General features: G+C 51.5%; 1 protein-coding gene across 2 annotated transcripts in view; it reads right to left on the bottom strand.

Annotated features, from left to right (window-relative positions):
- Positions 1 to 16771, bottom strand: part of TMCC2 (transmembrane and coiled-coil domain family 2) — a 30876-nt gene extending 14105 nt beyond the window's left edge. The window contains exon 1 of one of the 2 annotated variants that reach the window (XM_026450912.1): positions 16213 to 16771. In XM_026450912.1, the coding sequence (XP_026306697.1) occupies positions 16213 to 16728 (516 nt within the window). In that variant the 5' untranslated portion in view covers positions 16729 to 16771. Of the gene's footprint in view, positions 1 to 2397; positions 2630 to 16212 lie in introns of those variants that run through there. The other variant, XM_023186873.2, reaches the window with a different exon arrangement.

Raw genomic sequence — 16771 nt, 5'->3', positions numbered from 1 at the left:
AAGCCTATGGCCAGCTAAAATCCTTCAACCCGAAGAGGTCATGTGACCTTACAGTAAAGCCGGGAGAGAAGGAACCTGTCATTTCCCGTACCAACCCAACATTCCAGCAAGTATTCCAACCCTTGGTCCTGAAGTCGGAGGCTTCCCCCATTCCATTTTCTCAACTCAGCAGGAATAGCCCCGTGGGGCTGGTGGCTCTCTGCCTTCCTGGTGAGGATATGTGGGCACAGGAAGCTGCTCACTCCAGCTCTGATGTGTCATCACAGCTGACCCGGGTGCTCCCAGGTGGGCGAAGGTGTGGGGGTGGAGAAAGAGCCTACCTATCGGTTTAATTGGTGCCTGGAAGCCTAAGCGGCTTTTCTCAAGCGGGCAGGCACCACGTGCTTAGATACTGAATGGGGCACATGTGGGGCAGTATGGACCTGAGTCACTTTGCCAGGGGCACAGCGGGGTGACAAAACCCCCGTAGAAAGGCCCCAGCTGCCACATGGGGGATTCGAGGGGCAGAGCATGCCCTCAGTAGCTTTAAAAGGCCTCTCGCTCTACTACAAGGGGATTTCAGGTGCAAACTCCCGAGAGACAGGAAAGTCACTCACTCATCCTTTCAGGCAGCACCTGCTCATCTCCAGGCCGCGCAGAGCCAGCTGCCTATTACCAGCTGACACCAGGTAGAGGCTTCCACCTGCCACCTCCTGTAGCCAGCAAGTTCTTCCTTCTGCCCTGACCCTAAGGGCTACTCTCTTGTCCTGGTGGAGACACCCCTTCTCTTCTAACCCTTGGCTTCTAGCCGCTTCCATTAGGGCCACCCCTCAGTTCTGATGAAAACTACATCCTCCACTCAGCGTCTGCCCTGTGGAGAACAAAACACTTTTGTCCAGTAAATGTCCTGCACCCTCCTCGTCTCCTCACACCCACAGATCCCAGTTGGGGCCCTGAGCTGCCCTCTCATATTCAAGTCTTCTCCATTCTCCATCCTCTGAATTCCCTAAAAACTCTCAGTCCCCAAACATTTTACTCCTTATGGCCTCCCCCACTGTCTCCCTGGGGTCAGCACTCACTGGACCTTCACAATCCCCATCCCTGTCACTGTTTCTCCATAGACAGAAGTGACCACAACCAGGAACACCCCTCCACTTAATAAGGTGCCTGGGCCCCAGAAGTGCCACATAGCCACGGCTTCTAGAGGCATCTCTGCCAGAGTTCACCTGCCCTCCTGCACAGGGCACCCACACCCAGCCCCAGGGGCTCTCCCAGCATTTGGCAGCCTAAGGCTCTTCCCTTCTCCTACCCACAAACAGTTCTCTGGAGGAGAGCTCCCTGAGAGACTGGAGTGTAAGCAGAGCCCACCTGACTAACTGCAGAATAGGCCTTTCTCCATCCCCCAACTCCACTCCACCCAGTGAAATTCTCTCCTTCCACCCACCAGGGGCCTCACCTGTGTGGGCCCTGTTTCCCGAAGCCGTGCTGGTGACGAGGTGCCCGGAGCTCTGAGGCCCCAGCTGTCTGTGGAGTGCGTCGGGCCCCCGGGGTCACAGACCCTGGGCAGCACTGGGCTTGCTCCAGGAAGCCGGGGCCTGCGAGCAGGTGTGCCTGAGCTCCCAGGCTCTGCAGCCGCCATCTCCAGACTGAGGCACAGCCTGGGGATTAGGGACGGATTGCTCTGGGAGATTTCCCCCTCCCCTGGGGCTCACGGGCTGCTCCTTCCCATCTGGCAGGAGACATGGAGGATCACCGAGCACGGGAGGACCAAGCTCTGATGAGATGCCCCTCCCCAAGTCCAGCTGTTCCACTGTGAGTTATGTGCATAAGGATGCCCAGGTATGACAGACACCAATGAGGAGGGGTGGCAGGGGGGGCAAGGGAAGTTGAAAGGGATGTGCACAAGGACACATGACAGGATGCACTTGCATCCTTCAACCACCCAGAAGACAAGCACTCCACCTTGCCCCTCCCATCTCACAGAAATGCCTCCCATGATCAGAAGCTCCTCTCACAAACAGAGCAGTCTCATGGATTTGGAATGGAAGTGAGCCTCCCAGCCAGCCTTCCAGGACAGGGAAGAGCTCTCCAAAGCCAAAAAGACTGGAGCCTGGAGGGGGGCTCCCCAGCAGATCCTAACACAGCCAGCTCCAGCCAGAGTCCTCTCCTCCTCTCCCTGCTGCCCTGCCCGTTGGCTTAATGCACCATCACTTCCAAGGCAGTTTCTCTACTCCAATAACCACCTGGAGGAAGCAGCCAGCCTCACCAGCGAAATTCTTCTGCCCTGAGATCCTGTCCCAGAAATCCAGTCTCTGCCCTGGACACCAAAGCCACTTCTGCACTAGCTTTTGCTTCCCAGTCTCCGCCAGCATTGCCCTGGCAAAAACACCCAAGATAAAACACAGATGGCAAACTCACAGCAGTTTCTTCCTCCTTGGACTTCATCTCGACAGTCCCAGCAGGAAATTCTGTGAGTGGCCAGCAGAGGGGGACAGAGGTCCACAGTTGAGGACAATGAGCAGTGAGCTGGGTAAGTGAGTGGCCCGCTGAGTCCTGGGGCCTTCTGGATCTCTCTAATGGCAGCTTCCCACAGCAGAACTGTTCAGAAAGACGTGAATTCTGCACCCACTTGAGCCTGGTGAGGGACTCCGGGCTTAAATAATGATGGTCAACACGCGTCACGTTGATTGGGTAGTCCCAAATTCAAGAAGGTGTAAAGAGATAAGGGCCCAGTGCTATCTCTGGGAGCCAGTGCCAGGGCTTGCGGCCAAAATCACCAAGATCAGGAGTCCTCATACCCTGGGCTCATGGAAACTGTACAAATATCTGTGGTTGGCTGATGACTTGGGGTTTGTGAGCACAGAAGCCTGGCAAAGCATATTACATAGGTCCCAATTTCTGGGGCCAGCTCTGACCTGTAGGGCCAGGGAACACTTCTAGCAGTTCCCCTACTTCTGTAAACGATCCCCTTCCTATGGTACTGGATCTTGACTTTATATGTTGGCACCAAGCACTGTTCTTGCATAAGGGTTATTTGTAAATAGGTCTTATGCCCCTATTAAATGATAAGGCAGGGATCAGATCTTATGTTCATCTGGACCCTTCGCTGTGCCTAGCATAAGACTGATCCTCCCTCAACACTGACATGGTAGAATGATGAAATGATCTATCTCATTTAGGTGCCATGAAAGGCAGTCTGGCCACTGCAGTTCTGTCTCAGGTAGCAACAAAGACAGCTTGGTCTTCTCATACTCAAGATACCCCTTCTTTTTTTTTTTTTTTTTTTTTTTTACTTTTTGAGACGGAGTTTTGCTCTGTCACCAGGCTGCAGTGCATGATGCGATCACGGCTCACTGCAACCTCCACCTCCTGGGTTCAACCGATTCTCCTGCCTCAGTCTCCCGAGTAGCTGGGACCACAGGCGCGCGCCACCACGCCCAGCTAATTTTTGTATTTTTAGTAGAGAGACGGGGTTTCACCATGTTGGCCAGGATGGTATCGATCTCTTGACCCCGTGATCTGCCTGCCTTGGCCTCCCAAAGTGCTGGGATTACAGGTGTGAGCCCATGTAAGCCCATGCCCAGCCCAAGCTAAGATTTTTAACTTCTTCTTATTAAGCAGAGGAAAAGGAAGAGAAGGCAGTGGCAGCAGGAGACAGGTGGGGAGGGGCCGAGTGAGCTGAGAGCCCTGGGGTTCACTCTGCATGGTAGGTCTCTCTGTGCTTCCTGGGATCAGGAGGGCTCAGAAGCAACAGAGTTTCCTGCAAGGCCATGTTGCACCACCAAAATAAACTGGGGATAGGTGCCCCCAACACAGGAACCTCGTAGTTCCCTAACGGGAGGTTTTAGCTCCAATCCAAGAGCAGCTTACCCATCAGCACAATAACTGAACAGCAGGAAAACAGGGGGTCAGGAGGGAACCAACAGTCTGCTAGGAGAAAAGTAGCAAACAGGAACCAGGGGGATGCCTGCCAGGCAATTTAGCAGGAGAGTAATGCTTTTCTGAGCCTGCTCTTGTCTTTATACATGAGACGTGTTCCCAAATCTGCCATGGACGCAGAGCTTCCTGTGGTGGGGGTGGGGAACAGACAGCCCAAAGCATGGTGGCATGGTGGGAAAGGCCCTGTAGAGCCCTGGGTGCGAGACTCACTTCCATGCTTTCTGAGTGACCCTGGTCAAGTCACTATAGGTGCTGAGAATGTTTCCACAAATGTGATGGGAGGACGGTGTAAAGAGAGGGGATTAAGGTGAATGTGTCTGGCAGGAAGATGTGCTGGGCTCGCTGGGCACTGGATGAGCCTTTCAGTGGCCCACAGAGTGCTTGGGAGTCAGAAGACCTGGTCTAAATCCTCACCTGCCACTTGCTAGCTATGCAGCTTCCACGTTCTGTCCATGCCACTTCACAACTGCAAGGAGGCCGGAGCAACTACAAAGCAGCAGCCTGGGTGAGGCGGCCTTACAGAGTGAGACCAGTGGCATCAGGAGATAGAGGAGAAGGTGAATGAGCCAAGCCTTGGAGACTCTGTGCAACTGAGTCTCACTTCTCCTAGTTGCAAATGGTACACAGGACCATTATCTCCCAGGACCCTCGTGCAAACGCATGACACTTTCTAAGTTTTATTGAAATCGGTGACTGGTCCTGAAGCTCCCTCACCATGGGTATATGTGCACATGCATACACAAACCACAGTATTCCAGATAGTACCTGGAAGACTTGGTCTGAAACAGAAAAAGTCAAAGAAGTAGCTGCCATCGGGAGCAAAGTTACGAGAGTGGCAGGCACACCTGGGAAAAGCTGCCAAGGGCACTAAAGCAGCAGGCTCTGAAAGGACACCAGTCGCAAAGCAGCTCTTCTTTTGCAAAGAAAAGGAGCTGTGGAGTAAGCCGCATCCCCTGCACTTCCTGATCAGTCTTGGACACCCCTGGGCTGCCTCCTCTCTGGCCTGGCAGAGATGGAGGCCACATCTCAGTGACAGAGAGTGGTCACTATCAATTCACAGGATGGGCAGCTGAGCTGTGGTAGGGGGTCTCTGGCTTCACTTTTTCCACCCATCCAAGTTAAGCCTGAGGCGGGGGTGACAGATGGGCTCTTGTCATCTTAGAAGGGTGGACTGGAAGGAAGCCCAGGTCCTGGGCACAGGCTCTTCTCTCTGCACGTCTGGAAGGTCTCAGCCCTTTTACTGGGTTCCCCTTAGTTTAGTTTTTTCTTCTATATCCTTCCTCCTCTTCCCTTAATTTTTATGCCATGCCTCTTCTTTCTTTAGTACTCTTTAAATCTTTAAATCTTAAATTTTTTATTTTCTCTTCCTTTGCCTTGTTGTTATTCTCTCCCTGCTGCCCTTTGAAAATCATCTTATTTTTCTTGCTTTTTCTTTTAGAGACAGGGTCTCATTCTTTCCCCTAAGCTGGAGTGTAGTGGTGTGATCATGGTTCACTGCAGCCTCAAACTCTGGGGGCTCAAGCGATCCTCTGCCTCAGCTTCCCAAGTGGCTGGGACTACATGTGCATGTCACCACACTCAGCTAGTTATTTTTATTATCATTATTATTATTTTTTAAGAGAGACAAGGTCTCACTATGTTGCCCAGGCTGGCCTCGAACTTCTGTCCTCAAGTGATCCTCCTGCCTCGGCCTCCCAAATCACTGGGATTACAGGCCTGAGCCACTGCACCTGGCCTACTTTTCTTTCTCTTAAAAAAAAAATCACAAACCACACATTTTGAAGGGTGGGAAACTGGAGAAGTCATAGGCTTTAGGAGCAAAGAACCATGCTGAAAAGCAGCTACATTTAGTAGCTTAGAATACAAGGTGAGGCCTTAAAAAAATCTCAGGCCCTAAATGTGCGGTGAAAATCTCCCAGTGAGGATTCTTCTTTGAAAGGCTGGCAGCTTCTTTTATGCTCACCAAGCCTGCTTGGAAATGGAGGTTTGCAAAGTGGTCATTATTCAGAGGTTCTCTCCCCAAGTATTCACTTTCAGCCCAGCCAGAAGGTGCATCTTCTTAGAAACACACATGACCAAAGAGCTCTGCTAACCCCCAGGGAAATGCGAGAGGAAGGATAATATTCTTCAGCATGAACGGCAGCAACCAAGGTGGGCAGGCTTCCTAGGAGTACATGGATAGGCATAGCTGTGTGAGCTGAGAAAGCAGACAGATCAGGTCAGAGTGGAGGAAGATGCAGGGCAGCACCCACATGCACACACCAGGGCACCTTTCAGCTGCTTCAAGGGAGGGAGCATGCCATCTCTCCTGCTGGTACTCTGCCCATCTAATGCCGCAGACACTCCTGTTTAGGTAGTCCTTCTTGGGCACAGACATGAGCCCAGATGTTGGGCAGTGAACAGAACCACTTACTTAGGTCACTTTTAGGCAAATCAAAATCTGTACCAGGCAGGTAGGAAAGACGGATGATTTCATGCCTTTACAGTCACTTGCCCTGGAGGAGGCTTTACTGGGAACAGGCCCGAGAGAAAGTGACCTAGAGAGGAAGCCACATTTCCTTTTTGGGCAACTTTTAGGGAGCAGAGCACCCTCTACCCCATCCTGCTTGCCAGGAATAATTTGGAATCATTCCTTTCTAAAAGCAGAGGATTGAAACACTGAATTCTAGTGTGCTCCTGCTGACTCAAGGGCTCAGAGCATACCATGAGACTGATGTGACTAAACGAGAAATGTGTGTGAATGCATTCTGCAAACTGTAGCTTGCTGTTCAGCTGACTGTTGATGCCAGGAAGGCTTTCAAAAGGACAGGAGTGGCACCTCTTGGGGGGCATGCCCATAAGCCATTGAGCCCCTGAGAAGTCAGTGGACAGGCATGGGGCCCAGATTATATTTGGATCTGAAGCTACCTTCTCAGGCAATGAAGAAACCTTACATAATGAAGTTAATGTTACAGAGCACTTGTCTTTCCAGGGCAGGATTCGCCTTTCCAGCTGCCCAGAGGAGGCCTCCTGGTCACAGTATCACCTTGGGTCTGATTTAGCTCCTGCTGAGCCTGCTAAATTATTCACTAGCTATGGACACTAGCCCAGTTCTAGGGTCCCAGTGGTGGGGTATCTGGAGAACTATAAGGAAGAGGAAAGGAAAAGGAAGAATGAGAACTCCCAGAATCAGATCTGGAGGGGGATCAAAGAGGACAAAAGCAGCAGGAGGCAGGAGGCCTCTAGGTTGGCCTCTGAAAGATTTGGGAAATGGGCTAGGGGCCCAAGAGCCTGTCCCCGGACAGAGAAGAGAGGTAGGAAAAGGCTACTGTCCCCAGAAACGACACTCACTTCCCCCAACTCCCTACTGCAGCTCAGGGGAGCTGCTGATTTCCTAGGAGCCTAGAAGGAATGCAATGGGGTGTGTACATTCATTTTTGCTTCTATTTCAGAGCCCTCTGCTCTGTGGGGTATAAAGAGAAAGCCCAAAATGTGCCTACGGAAAGGACAGGCAGAAGCAGGGATCAGGTTAATGATACTGTATTTCCATTGCCTCATCTGGCACCGGAGGAGACTGGGGTCACGTTTCTCATCTCAGGGATGTGGCACATCCAAGGAAGAATGTGCTGGGTAGCCGGGGAGACCTGAGCCAACTCCCATGACCCAGCCCACATCATAAGCGCCGGCTCCTCACCGTCTGGAACTCGATGACAGCTACTCTTGCTGACTGCTACCAGCTCTGGCATCGGGGTCTGACACCTGAACCGTGAGCACACCTTCCCCTTGGGCAGCCTTGGAGAGCCCAGGCAGATATCTGGCTGGCCTCTCCCACCTGTGTCTGCAGACAGACAGCTTATTTCTCACCAAGTTTTCACCTGAGCTTGGGGACAAAGGCATCAACAAGGCATGACCTCACATCTTGGCTAGGTAACTCGGAAGTTATCTAATTTTGCCCCCTGTATCCTGGCAATTTCTGTACTCCCAGATGCCAGAGCTAATCTGGAGAATACTGGATATTTTCTTTTTTTTCTTTTCTTTTTCTGAGACTGAGTTTTGCTCTTGTTGCCCAATCTGGAGTGTAATGGTGCGATCTGGGCTCACTGCAATCTCTTCTTTCCGGGTTCAAGCAATCCTCCTGCCTCAGCCTCTTGAGTAGCTTGGATTACAGATGCCCACCACCACACCCGGCTAATTTTTGTATTTTTAGTAGAGACAGGGTTTCCACATGTTGGCCAGGGTGGTCTCGAATGCCTGACCTCAGGTGATACGCCCACCTTGGCCTCCCAAAGTGCTGGGATTACAGGCATGAGCCACTGCGCCCGGCCGATATTTTCAATCTAGAAAGAAAGTCAGTGGGTGTTAGTGGGGAAAAGATGCAAAAAGGCTAATTCTGGAGGCCAGTTACTTGCTGTCTGATTCTGTCTGAAAAGTCAAGAGGCTGCTGCAGCTTATGATGTCTGGTGTCAGAGCTTTAGGTCAGACACAGAGTTCTCACTTTGGGCCTCTCTCCTAATTGGACAGGACCCCTACAAGGCAAGGGGCTTCACCTGAACATGAGGAATTCTAATCAGACTAAAGGAAGAAACTTCTCAGATCTCCAGGCATAAGAGGATATACAGCTGTGCTGGGACCCCAAAGCCTCTGGGGAATAGGGGCTTTGAGTCACTGAGACAGGGAGCAGCAATTCATGGCCAATCACACAGCTGCCCTGCCTTGGCCTGGCAAGCCACTGGCAGCACAGGCACGGCCTTGAAAGGCTCCTCTGAGACTGCTGGTCTGGCTGCCTCTGGCTCTCCCTCTGCCCAAAGGACCTTTCCATGCAGAGAGGCAGAAAGAAGGGCAGAAGAGATGGGATGGGATGGGCGAGGGGAACAGAGGAGGCAGTTGCCCTCCACCACTCCTGGGTGTGAGGGAGGGCAGGCCAGCAGAGGCTGGCGCATGTACCTGCATGGTGGTGTGACTCAGAAGGTGGATGCATTCGTGTGAACATGCAGAGTGAGGCCCGTCTGGGCCCCTTCAGCCTCCCATGCAACCTGGCCTACAAGTTCAGATACATCGGGCGCCCGCATGGCCAGCTGGCTGAGTGGTCATGTTTGGAAACCTCTCTCAGCAGAGCCCGCCCCACCCACCTCTGAACCAGCAGACTCCCAGACATAAACAAACCAGGGCCCCTGGACAGCTGCCAAGATCTGTCTTCTTGGCAAGAGCCAGGGGTTGGGGGGGCCCCTCACTCACCATCCTTCAGAGTAAACAGGGGTGCTTATTTATGCTGGGGCAGAGAAGAAATCTTGTTGGATAAATCCGGTGTGGGAGTGGACGGAGAGCACAGGGCATTCAGAGTCTGCTCTGGCTTAGGTGATGGGCTGAACTCCACTAGTTTCCCTGTCTGGAGCCTGGAGATAACACCTCCATGAGGCCACAGGGAAGCATCCAGTCAGGACATTGTCATCTCTCCACCCTCCTCACTTTACCTGCAGCATGAATGGGGAGATCTTGGCCCTCTCTTCCTTCCTGCCTGCTCTCAAAGCAGGGCCTGTCATAAAGTCCTGTCCCCAGCACCTCCACAGTCTCCCGAAGCTGTCCAGAAGCCCTCCCGGCTCTGCCCCATGCTGCTTCTCAGCCACACTGCAGGAGGGGAAGGGGTGAGCAGGACACAGTCAGGAGCTGGCTGGCTGTAAACCCAGCACTCCTGCGCTGCATCCCCTTCCTGACACTCCATGCACAAGCACAGGGGTCAGCTGGGGAGAGGTTCTGAACAAGGCGAGAGGGGACTGATGCCTAACCAGGCCTGGGAGAGATGACAGAAGGGGAATACAACCCTCTGACACTACATTTTCCAGGAACTGCTGTTAAAGAAAAAAAGAAAAAAAAAAAAAAGAAGAAGAGGAGGGAGAAGAGGGTGGGGACCTTATCTGTTTTCTGAGGAGCCAGATGGCTCAACTCCATCTCCACTGGATGTATAACCAGCGGTTCCCTCTCTAGTCTCCAGGGCATGTGCCTCCCAGAGGTTAAGGCAACACACGGATGGAAAACCTGCACTCTCTAATCACCTGCCAATGCCCAAGTGCACCCACAATTGATGACAATTTTTTCCCCACTTTACAAATCTAAGACAGAGACAGCAGTTACTTTTCTGTGTCACATACATACTAGAAAGCAGAATGGCGAGGCTGAGATGATGATTTTTTAAAATGGAGATAGGGTCTCAATCTGTCACCCAGGCTGGAGTGCAGTGGTACAGTCGTGCCTGACTGCAGCTTCAACCTCGCGGGCTCAAGTGATCCTTCCACCTCAGCCTCCCAAGCAGCTGGGACTACAGGTGCATGCTACCACACCCGGCTAATTTTTAAATTCTTTTTGTAGAGATGGGGTCTGACTATGTTGCCCAGGCTGGTCTCAAATTCCTGGGCTCAAGTGATCCACCCATCTCGGCCTCCCAAAGTGCTAAGATTACAGGCAGGAGCCACGCACCCAGCCAACAATGTTTTTTGTTTTTGTTTTTAAACAGGAAAGTAATTGAAGGCACAACTTCAAAGACAACTAAGTGGATCTAGCAGGAACAACCAACAGCCAAATTACCATCACCAAGGCTGAGCTGCTTCCCTGGACCGTGAGCCCCTATCTGTCCCCCATCACACCCTGCTCCCCTTGGGGCTTGAGGTCCCCTATTTTCTTGGGGTGGGGCTAGGGTGAGCCTCTCTAGGACAGCTGAGGAACTTTAGCTGCCTCTAGGGTGTTTCGGTAACTCAACCTCAACAGGGCTGCTCTGGTCCGAAAGCCAGCTGGTGAGTTCTAAACAATGGCAGGGGGTGTGCGGAGTGGGGGAGGCTTATGAATTAAAAATAGATGCTAGTAACCACCAGGGATCTTGCAGAGAGCATGTGGGGCTGTGTTTACTAGGGAGAGAAGAATACCTCCTATTCATGCCCAGAGATCAGGGCAAAACCACTACTGCTTCTCACACCAGCCCAGGGCCTCTGGGTGTGGGGGAGTCAGCTGACAGAGCAGGGTTTACTGATGGCTGGAAGACCCTTTTCCTCTGTGACAGGGAAGCACCTTTCTCTCCTCACGATCCCCAGGGCCACGCCCATTCCTGGAAGGATAGCTCCAGGTCAGGAAATCTAGGTTACTCAAGGGGAAACAGCAACCAAGAGATAAAATCATCCCCCTCGGCTGAGGCAAACCGGCTCTCCATAGACTTTGCATAAAATGGTCCTCAGCTGGGTTCAGTGATGTCACCTCTCAGATGAGTCTTGGGTACAGACTAGGATCCCTTGTCTCCCTGCCAAGACCTAGCTGGGTGCCATAGACAAGCAGTCTCTTGATTCCCCTAGGCCTTAGTCTATTCATCTGTAAAATGGAGATAACACCTGCTCTGCCAACTTCACAGGTATGTTATAAAGATCAACCAGGTCATACACCTAACAAAGCTGAGGGTTCTAAAGAAGGATATAAAATAGTCACAAGAACAACCATTTCCCCCATTATCACCCTGAACCCAGAGAACTGTCCCCTCATCAGGTCACCCAAAGTCTCTGGGTCTCGTCTTCCATAAGCAGCAAAAAAAGAGTTCCTCCCTCCCATCTGGATATCTCAGGCATGGTGAGCCACATGGCAGAGCCCCACAGAGAAGCTCCCCAGCTAATGCTTCCCCCAGGTCCTGCTTCCCCCAGGCCCCTGCAAACATCTAGTCTTTTACCAGCTTCTGTCAGTGCCCACTGCCCACCCCAACATCTTTCCCCTGCTCAGGAGGTCTTCATGGGAGCCCTAGACAACCAAAGACAGCAAGGTTCACGGTTTCCCTCCTCATAAAATAGCTGCATACCAGAGACTCCTGCTTGACAGGGTTTTTCTAATTTGATTTTTAAAATGTATTCATTGACTCACCCATGAGAGGTGGGCCTGGCTGCCTCTACACGCAGAGTGTCTGCTCATTAAGGGCTGAACAACCTGGTTCATTCTGCTGGGCTCCTCCAGCTCTCAATTTCACAAAGCCACGCCACCCTTTTAGCCAACGCGTGCAGAGCTCCTCACTCTGAGAACAGACTTCTCCCCACTGGAGGCTAGGCTTGCAAATGGTTCAGTCCCATCATTTTAAATACTATCTATATGCTGACAACTCCCAAATTTATGCCTCTAGCTTGGATCTCTCCCCAGAACTCCAGACTCGTATAGCTGACTGCTTATTTAGCATTTCCACGTGGACGTTTAATAGCCATTTCAAACTGAAGGTACCCCAAACGTAGCTCTGATTTCTGCCTCCCCACCTCACACCCCTTGCCAGGTACTCATTCCATTTGCCATCTTCCTTGACTCAGTTATTGGCCATTTCTTCTTTCTGGCTCCCAGGCCGCAAATCTGTGAACCACATTTGACTTCTCTCTTTCTGTCACGCCACATAGAATCATCAGAAACCTTTGTGGCTTGATCTTTGGAACCACTCCAGAATCCAGCTACTCTGCCCCACCCCCAGAGTAGTTGGACAGCTTCTGAACCAGATGCCCTGCTCACACCCAGTTTACAGCACTTTGGGAGGCTGAGGAAAGCCGGATCACCTGAGGTCAGGAGTTTGAGACCAGCCTGGCCAACATGGTGAAACCCCATCTCTACTAAAAATACAAAAATTAGGCAGGCGAGGTGGTGGGCATCTATAATCCCAGCTACTCAGGAGGCTGAGGCAGGAGAATCACTTGAACCCAGGAGGTGGAGGTTGCAGTGAGCAGAGATGGGTGACAAAGCAAGACTCTGTCTCAAAAAAAGAAAAAAAAAAAATTGGGGTATCTTCACCTGGCTTAGCTGTCTCACAGGATTGCTTTAAGAAATTCACGAAACAATGTCTACAAAAGCACTTTCTATGTCGGAAAAGTACAAAACCAAACCCGAGCTGCTATACAGTGCCAGGCACACGGCATGTACACAAATGCTTGTTGAATGAATGAACATCCAAACATTTTCAAATGTCAGCATGCACAAGAACTTGAGAAACAGTCTGTGTTGATGAGAGAACAAGTTAAAACTATATGTGGAGATGGATCTGCTCTGGTGATCATCTAAGGTAATAACAACTTTATATCCGAGTTTCCCTTGGGACTTTGATGCTGGAAAACCCACGGGGCCTCACATGCCCCAAATGTAGAATTGTTTGGTCTTCCATCAGGTCTCCTTCTTTCACTTCCACTTGAGCTGTCTTCTCTTTCATCTGCCCTCCCACTGGACCTTCCAGACTCCTCCTTCCACAATAAACAAGCTGCCTCCTGCCCATAGTCAGGCACTTGGTCCCCTGCAGGCTCTTACTGCAGCTCCACTTGCCCTGGAGCCCGCATTAATCGCAGTGATTTTTTTCTTCCTCTTCCTCCCTCATTTTGTGCCCTCTGGAGATGGGACCAGCATTCTACTGTACTCAGTGTTGCTTCAGCCGTGCCTCCTTTGAGGTCCCTGCCATTGCACTCTTCTACCCCACCCTCCTGTCATCAAAGCTACCTGCTGCCCTCCTTTCTGACCACTGTCCTAGGGGGCATCTCCATGTCATGTGGACAGCCCATCCCACAACCTAGCTTCTCAGCTCTTGCCACTGCAAATTATCTTTCCATTCATTCCTTGTTTGTCATGCTCTATGAGTATACTCGGACCTTTGTCTTCCCTATCCCATCCCCCAAATCGTAAACTCCAATGCCCTCTCCTATCTCTCACTCCTCTTTATTCTTAACATACCTGCTCCCTCACTCCCTCAGTACCCCCATCTCCTTTTCTCCACATTCATCAGCCTTCTCCTATCCCTACCTCCTTCTCTGCTAGCCAAGGTTTCAAGGTCCACCCCTTTGAGCATTCTCTGACCCAAACCCCCAACTCCTTTGTCGCCCTTACATGCCATCCCAGCAACCCCCAACCCTGGATTAGCCAGATAATCGTTCAGCTCTGTTCCTACCCTCTGGCTAGGACCACTACAGAGAAAACAATTTGCAACCACTAGGGTGCTGCCAGCACAACTTAGGAGCCTCTACAACACCAGACAGGTCACCAGAGAGTTCCTGCTCAGAGCCTTGCTCTGCCCCAAGCCAAAACTTTACTGCCCTTCTCAAGCCAGCCCTTCCCATCACCCCTACTATTCTCAATAAACAGTTGCACCTTTGGTTTCTTCCCCCATAGAAAATAAAAACAAAGTAAGAATTCATTTCTGCCTCCCAGAGGTGACTCTTTGTGACCAAGGACCATGCTGACATCTGGATCTCACACCCTTTCATCTACTCACTGACCTCACCCCAGTGAGAATTCCCCTTCCTCACTGCTATCTTCGGTCTCTCCCTAATAGGGCCCTCTCCAGTCAACATGGAGGTGGGCTCAGGTGCTTCCCGACTCAAAAAAACCAACAAAACCAGACTGCCTCCACCTGATACCCTCCTTCTTCCCAGCCAAGCTACACACCTGCCTCTACTTCCACCCTCTCCTTAATCCACAGAAGCTGGCTTTAGGTCATGGTTCCCAATGACAGCCACTGCTTGCTACTGCCTGTGCACATTTCCAAACCCAGATGTGACCTGCCCCTTCTATGCATTTCACTCTGATTACTTCCTCCTCCTTCAAGCTCATTTTTCTTTTGTTTTGCTGCAAGTTTACTTCTATCCATCTGACTGCTCTCTCACAGGCTCCTGGTGCTTGGCCTGTCACTTATATGTCAGTTGGATCTGTCCATGGCCTCCTTCTCATTCGACACATCCTCCTTTGAAGACCTCACCCATACCCATGATTTCAACCTCAGTGCCAGCTCCCAGAGCACTGGCCCCGGCCCAGGACCCTACCCCACAGACCCAATTACCAGCTGGTCCTCCCTAGCTGGACAGCTCCCAAAGGCACTTGCAACTCAACAGGTTTAAAACTGAACTCATCACCTTCCCCTCAAAACACGCTCCTTCTCCTGTGATTCCTCAACTAGAGAATTCCCTCATTTCTTTTATTTCTCTTTATTTGTTTATTTTTTTGAGACTGAGTCTTGCTCTGTCGCCCAGGCTGGAGTGCAGTGGCTTGATCTTGGCTCACTGCAACCTCCGCCTCCCAGGTCCAAGCAATTCTCCTGCCTCAGCCTCCCGAGTAGCTGGGATTACAGTCGCCCACCACCATGCCTGGTTAATTTTTGTACTTTTAGTAGAGACGGGGTTTCACCATGTTGGCCATAGTGATCTTGAACTCCTGACCTCAAGTGATCCACCCACCTCGGCCTCCCAAAGTTCTGGGATTACAAGTGTGAGTCATGTGCCTGCCCCAATCTACTCTTTATATTGAGACCTAGAGGGACCTCGTCCTGCCAGTTTCCTGCCTAGCACCCCTTGATAGCTTCACACTATTCCCAGACTCAACATGGCAAGGCCTTTTGTGATATGGCCTCTGCCTACCTGTCAATCCCCAAAAGTGCTAGATGCTCTGGCCATAATGAACCCCCAGTAGCCCCCAGCACCAGCTTGTGTGCTTTTGTACATCCTACGCCCTCCCTTCCCCCTTCCCCTCTCCCAGTTCTTGCCTGGCTAAATTATTTAAGATTCAGCTCAATGGTTTCCTCAAACAGGTCTTTGCCAGCTCCTCGCTCTCTCCTCAAGTCCCCTCTCCCTTGAAGCTCCCACAGCAGCTCCCATCTCTCTGTTCATTCACCCACTCGTCCCCCCCTAGAGTGAGCTCCACAAGGACAGCAACACTGGCTTGTTCATTCTTGTAGCACAAAATAATAATTCAATAGATACTTGTTACATGAATAAAAGAACGAATATATAAATTCATGAAGTGCCAAACTAGCTTTTCTCCTTCCCAAATCACCCTTCATGGATTCCCTATCTTCTTTGGTTGGTGCCAATAGTAAAGATGATACTACTCCAGGCTCTATTCCAAGTATGTTATATATATTAACTCATTTAGTCCTACAACTGTACTATTATTATCCTCATTTTCAACTGGTGACACAAGCATAAAGAGGTTAACTGAGTAAGTGGCAGAACCAGTGTTGCTTCCAGTCTATGCTTTAAACTACTATACATATTGCTTCTTGATAGCCCATTTAAGGAAAACAAGTCAACATTAATACCAGTATGAACAAAACACAATTTTGAAAAACAAAACCCTGAGGAAACAAAAATTAGCCATCATGGGAATCATCTCTTGTTTTTGGCCTAGTCATATTTGACTCCTTTAACCAAGGCAGATAACTCTGCAGGCGGCAGGGTGTCAGGATCTGCCAGGCAGGGCCCCCGGTTCAGCTCCCTAGATCTCAAGGCCCCTCAGCAGATGGCCCTTGCCTTTGAGTCTCCCCCTGCCCCAGAAGACCCACCTCACCTTGTCCCCGATGCCTTCGGCCTCCTCAGCCAGGAGGTACACGTTGCTGCCATCGGCCAGCAGAAGAGCAGTGTCGGTGGTGGAGGAAGAGCGGGGACGGCACTGGTGCTGGTGCAGGATGGCGGCCAGGCTGCTGTCCTGGGGGGCCTTCCGCAGCAGGTGAGGGCTGCCACGCTGGGGCTCCAGGGAGCTACTCTTGGTGCGCCGGCTGCTGCTCCCGCTGCTGCCGCCCCCACTGCTGCTGTGCAGGCTGGCGCCCCGCTTGATGGAGGGCCGGGACCGGATCTGCTGCAGCACACGGTTGAAGGCAGTGGGCCGGGCAGGCAGATCGTGCAGGGACATGGCGTAGGAGACGCGGTGCATCTCCGGAGAGCGCTCCTTCTCATCTGGGGAGTCATGGTCGGACATACCCTGCTGCTGCTGCTGCTGCTGCTGGGAATCCTGAGACGTCTGGTGCTCCCTTTCCCGAGACCGACGGCGGCTGTGGAACAGGTGCTTCAGACCGTGGCCAAACATGGAGCCCTCTGACAGCTGCTGGATTTTCTGAAGGGGAAGAGAT

The sequence above is a fragment of the Piliocolobus tephrosceles genome, chromosome 1, assembly GCF_002776525.5.
Source record: "Piliocolobus tephrosceles isolate RC106 chromosome 1, ASM277652v3, whole genome shotgun sequence".
Lineage (NCBI taxonomy): Eukaryota > Metazoa > Chordata > Mammalia > Primates > Cercopithecidae > Piliocolobus > Piliocolobus tephrosceles.
Note: the sequence above shows the minus strand (reverse complement) of the source record. Positions and strands in the feature narration are given on the sequence as shown.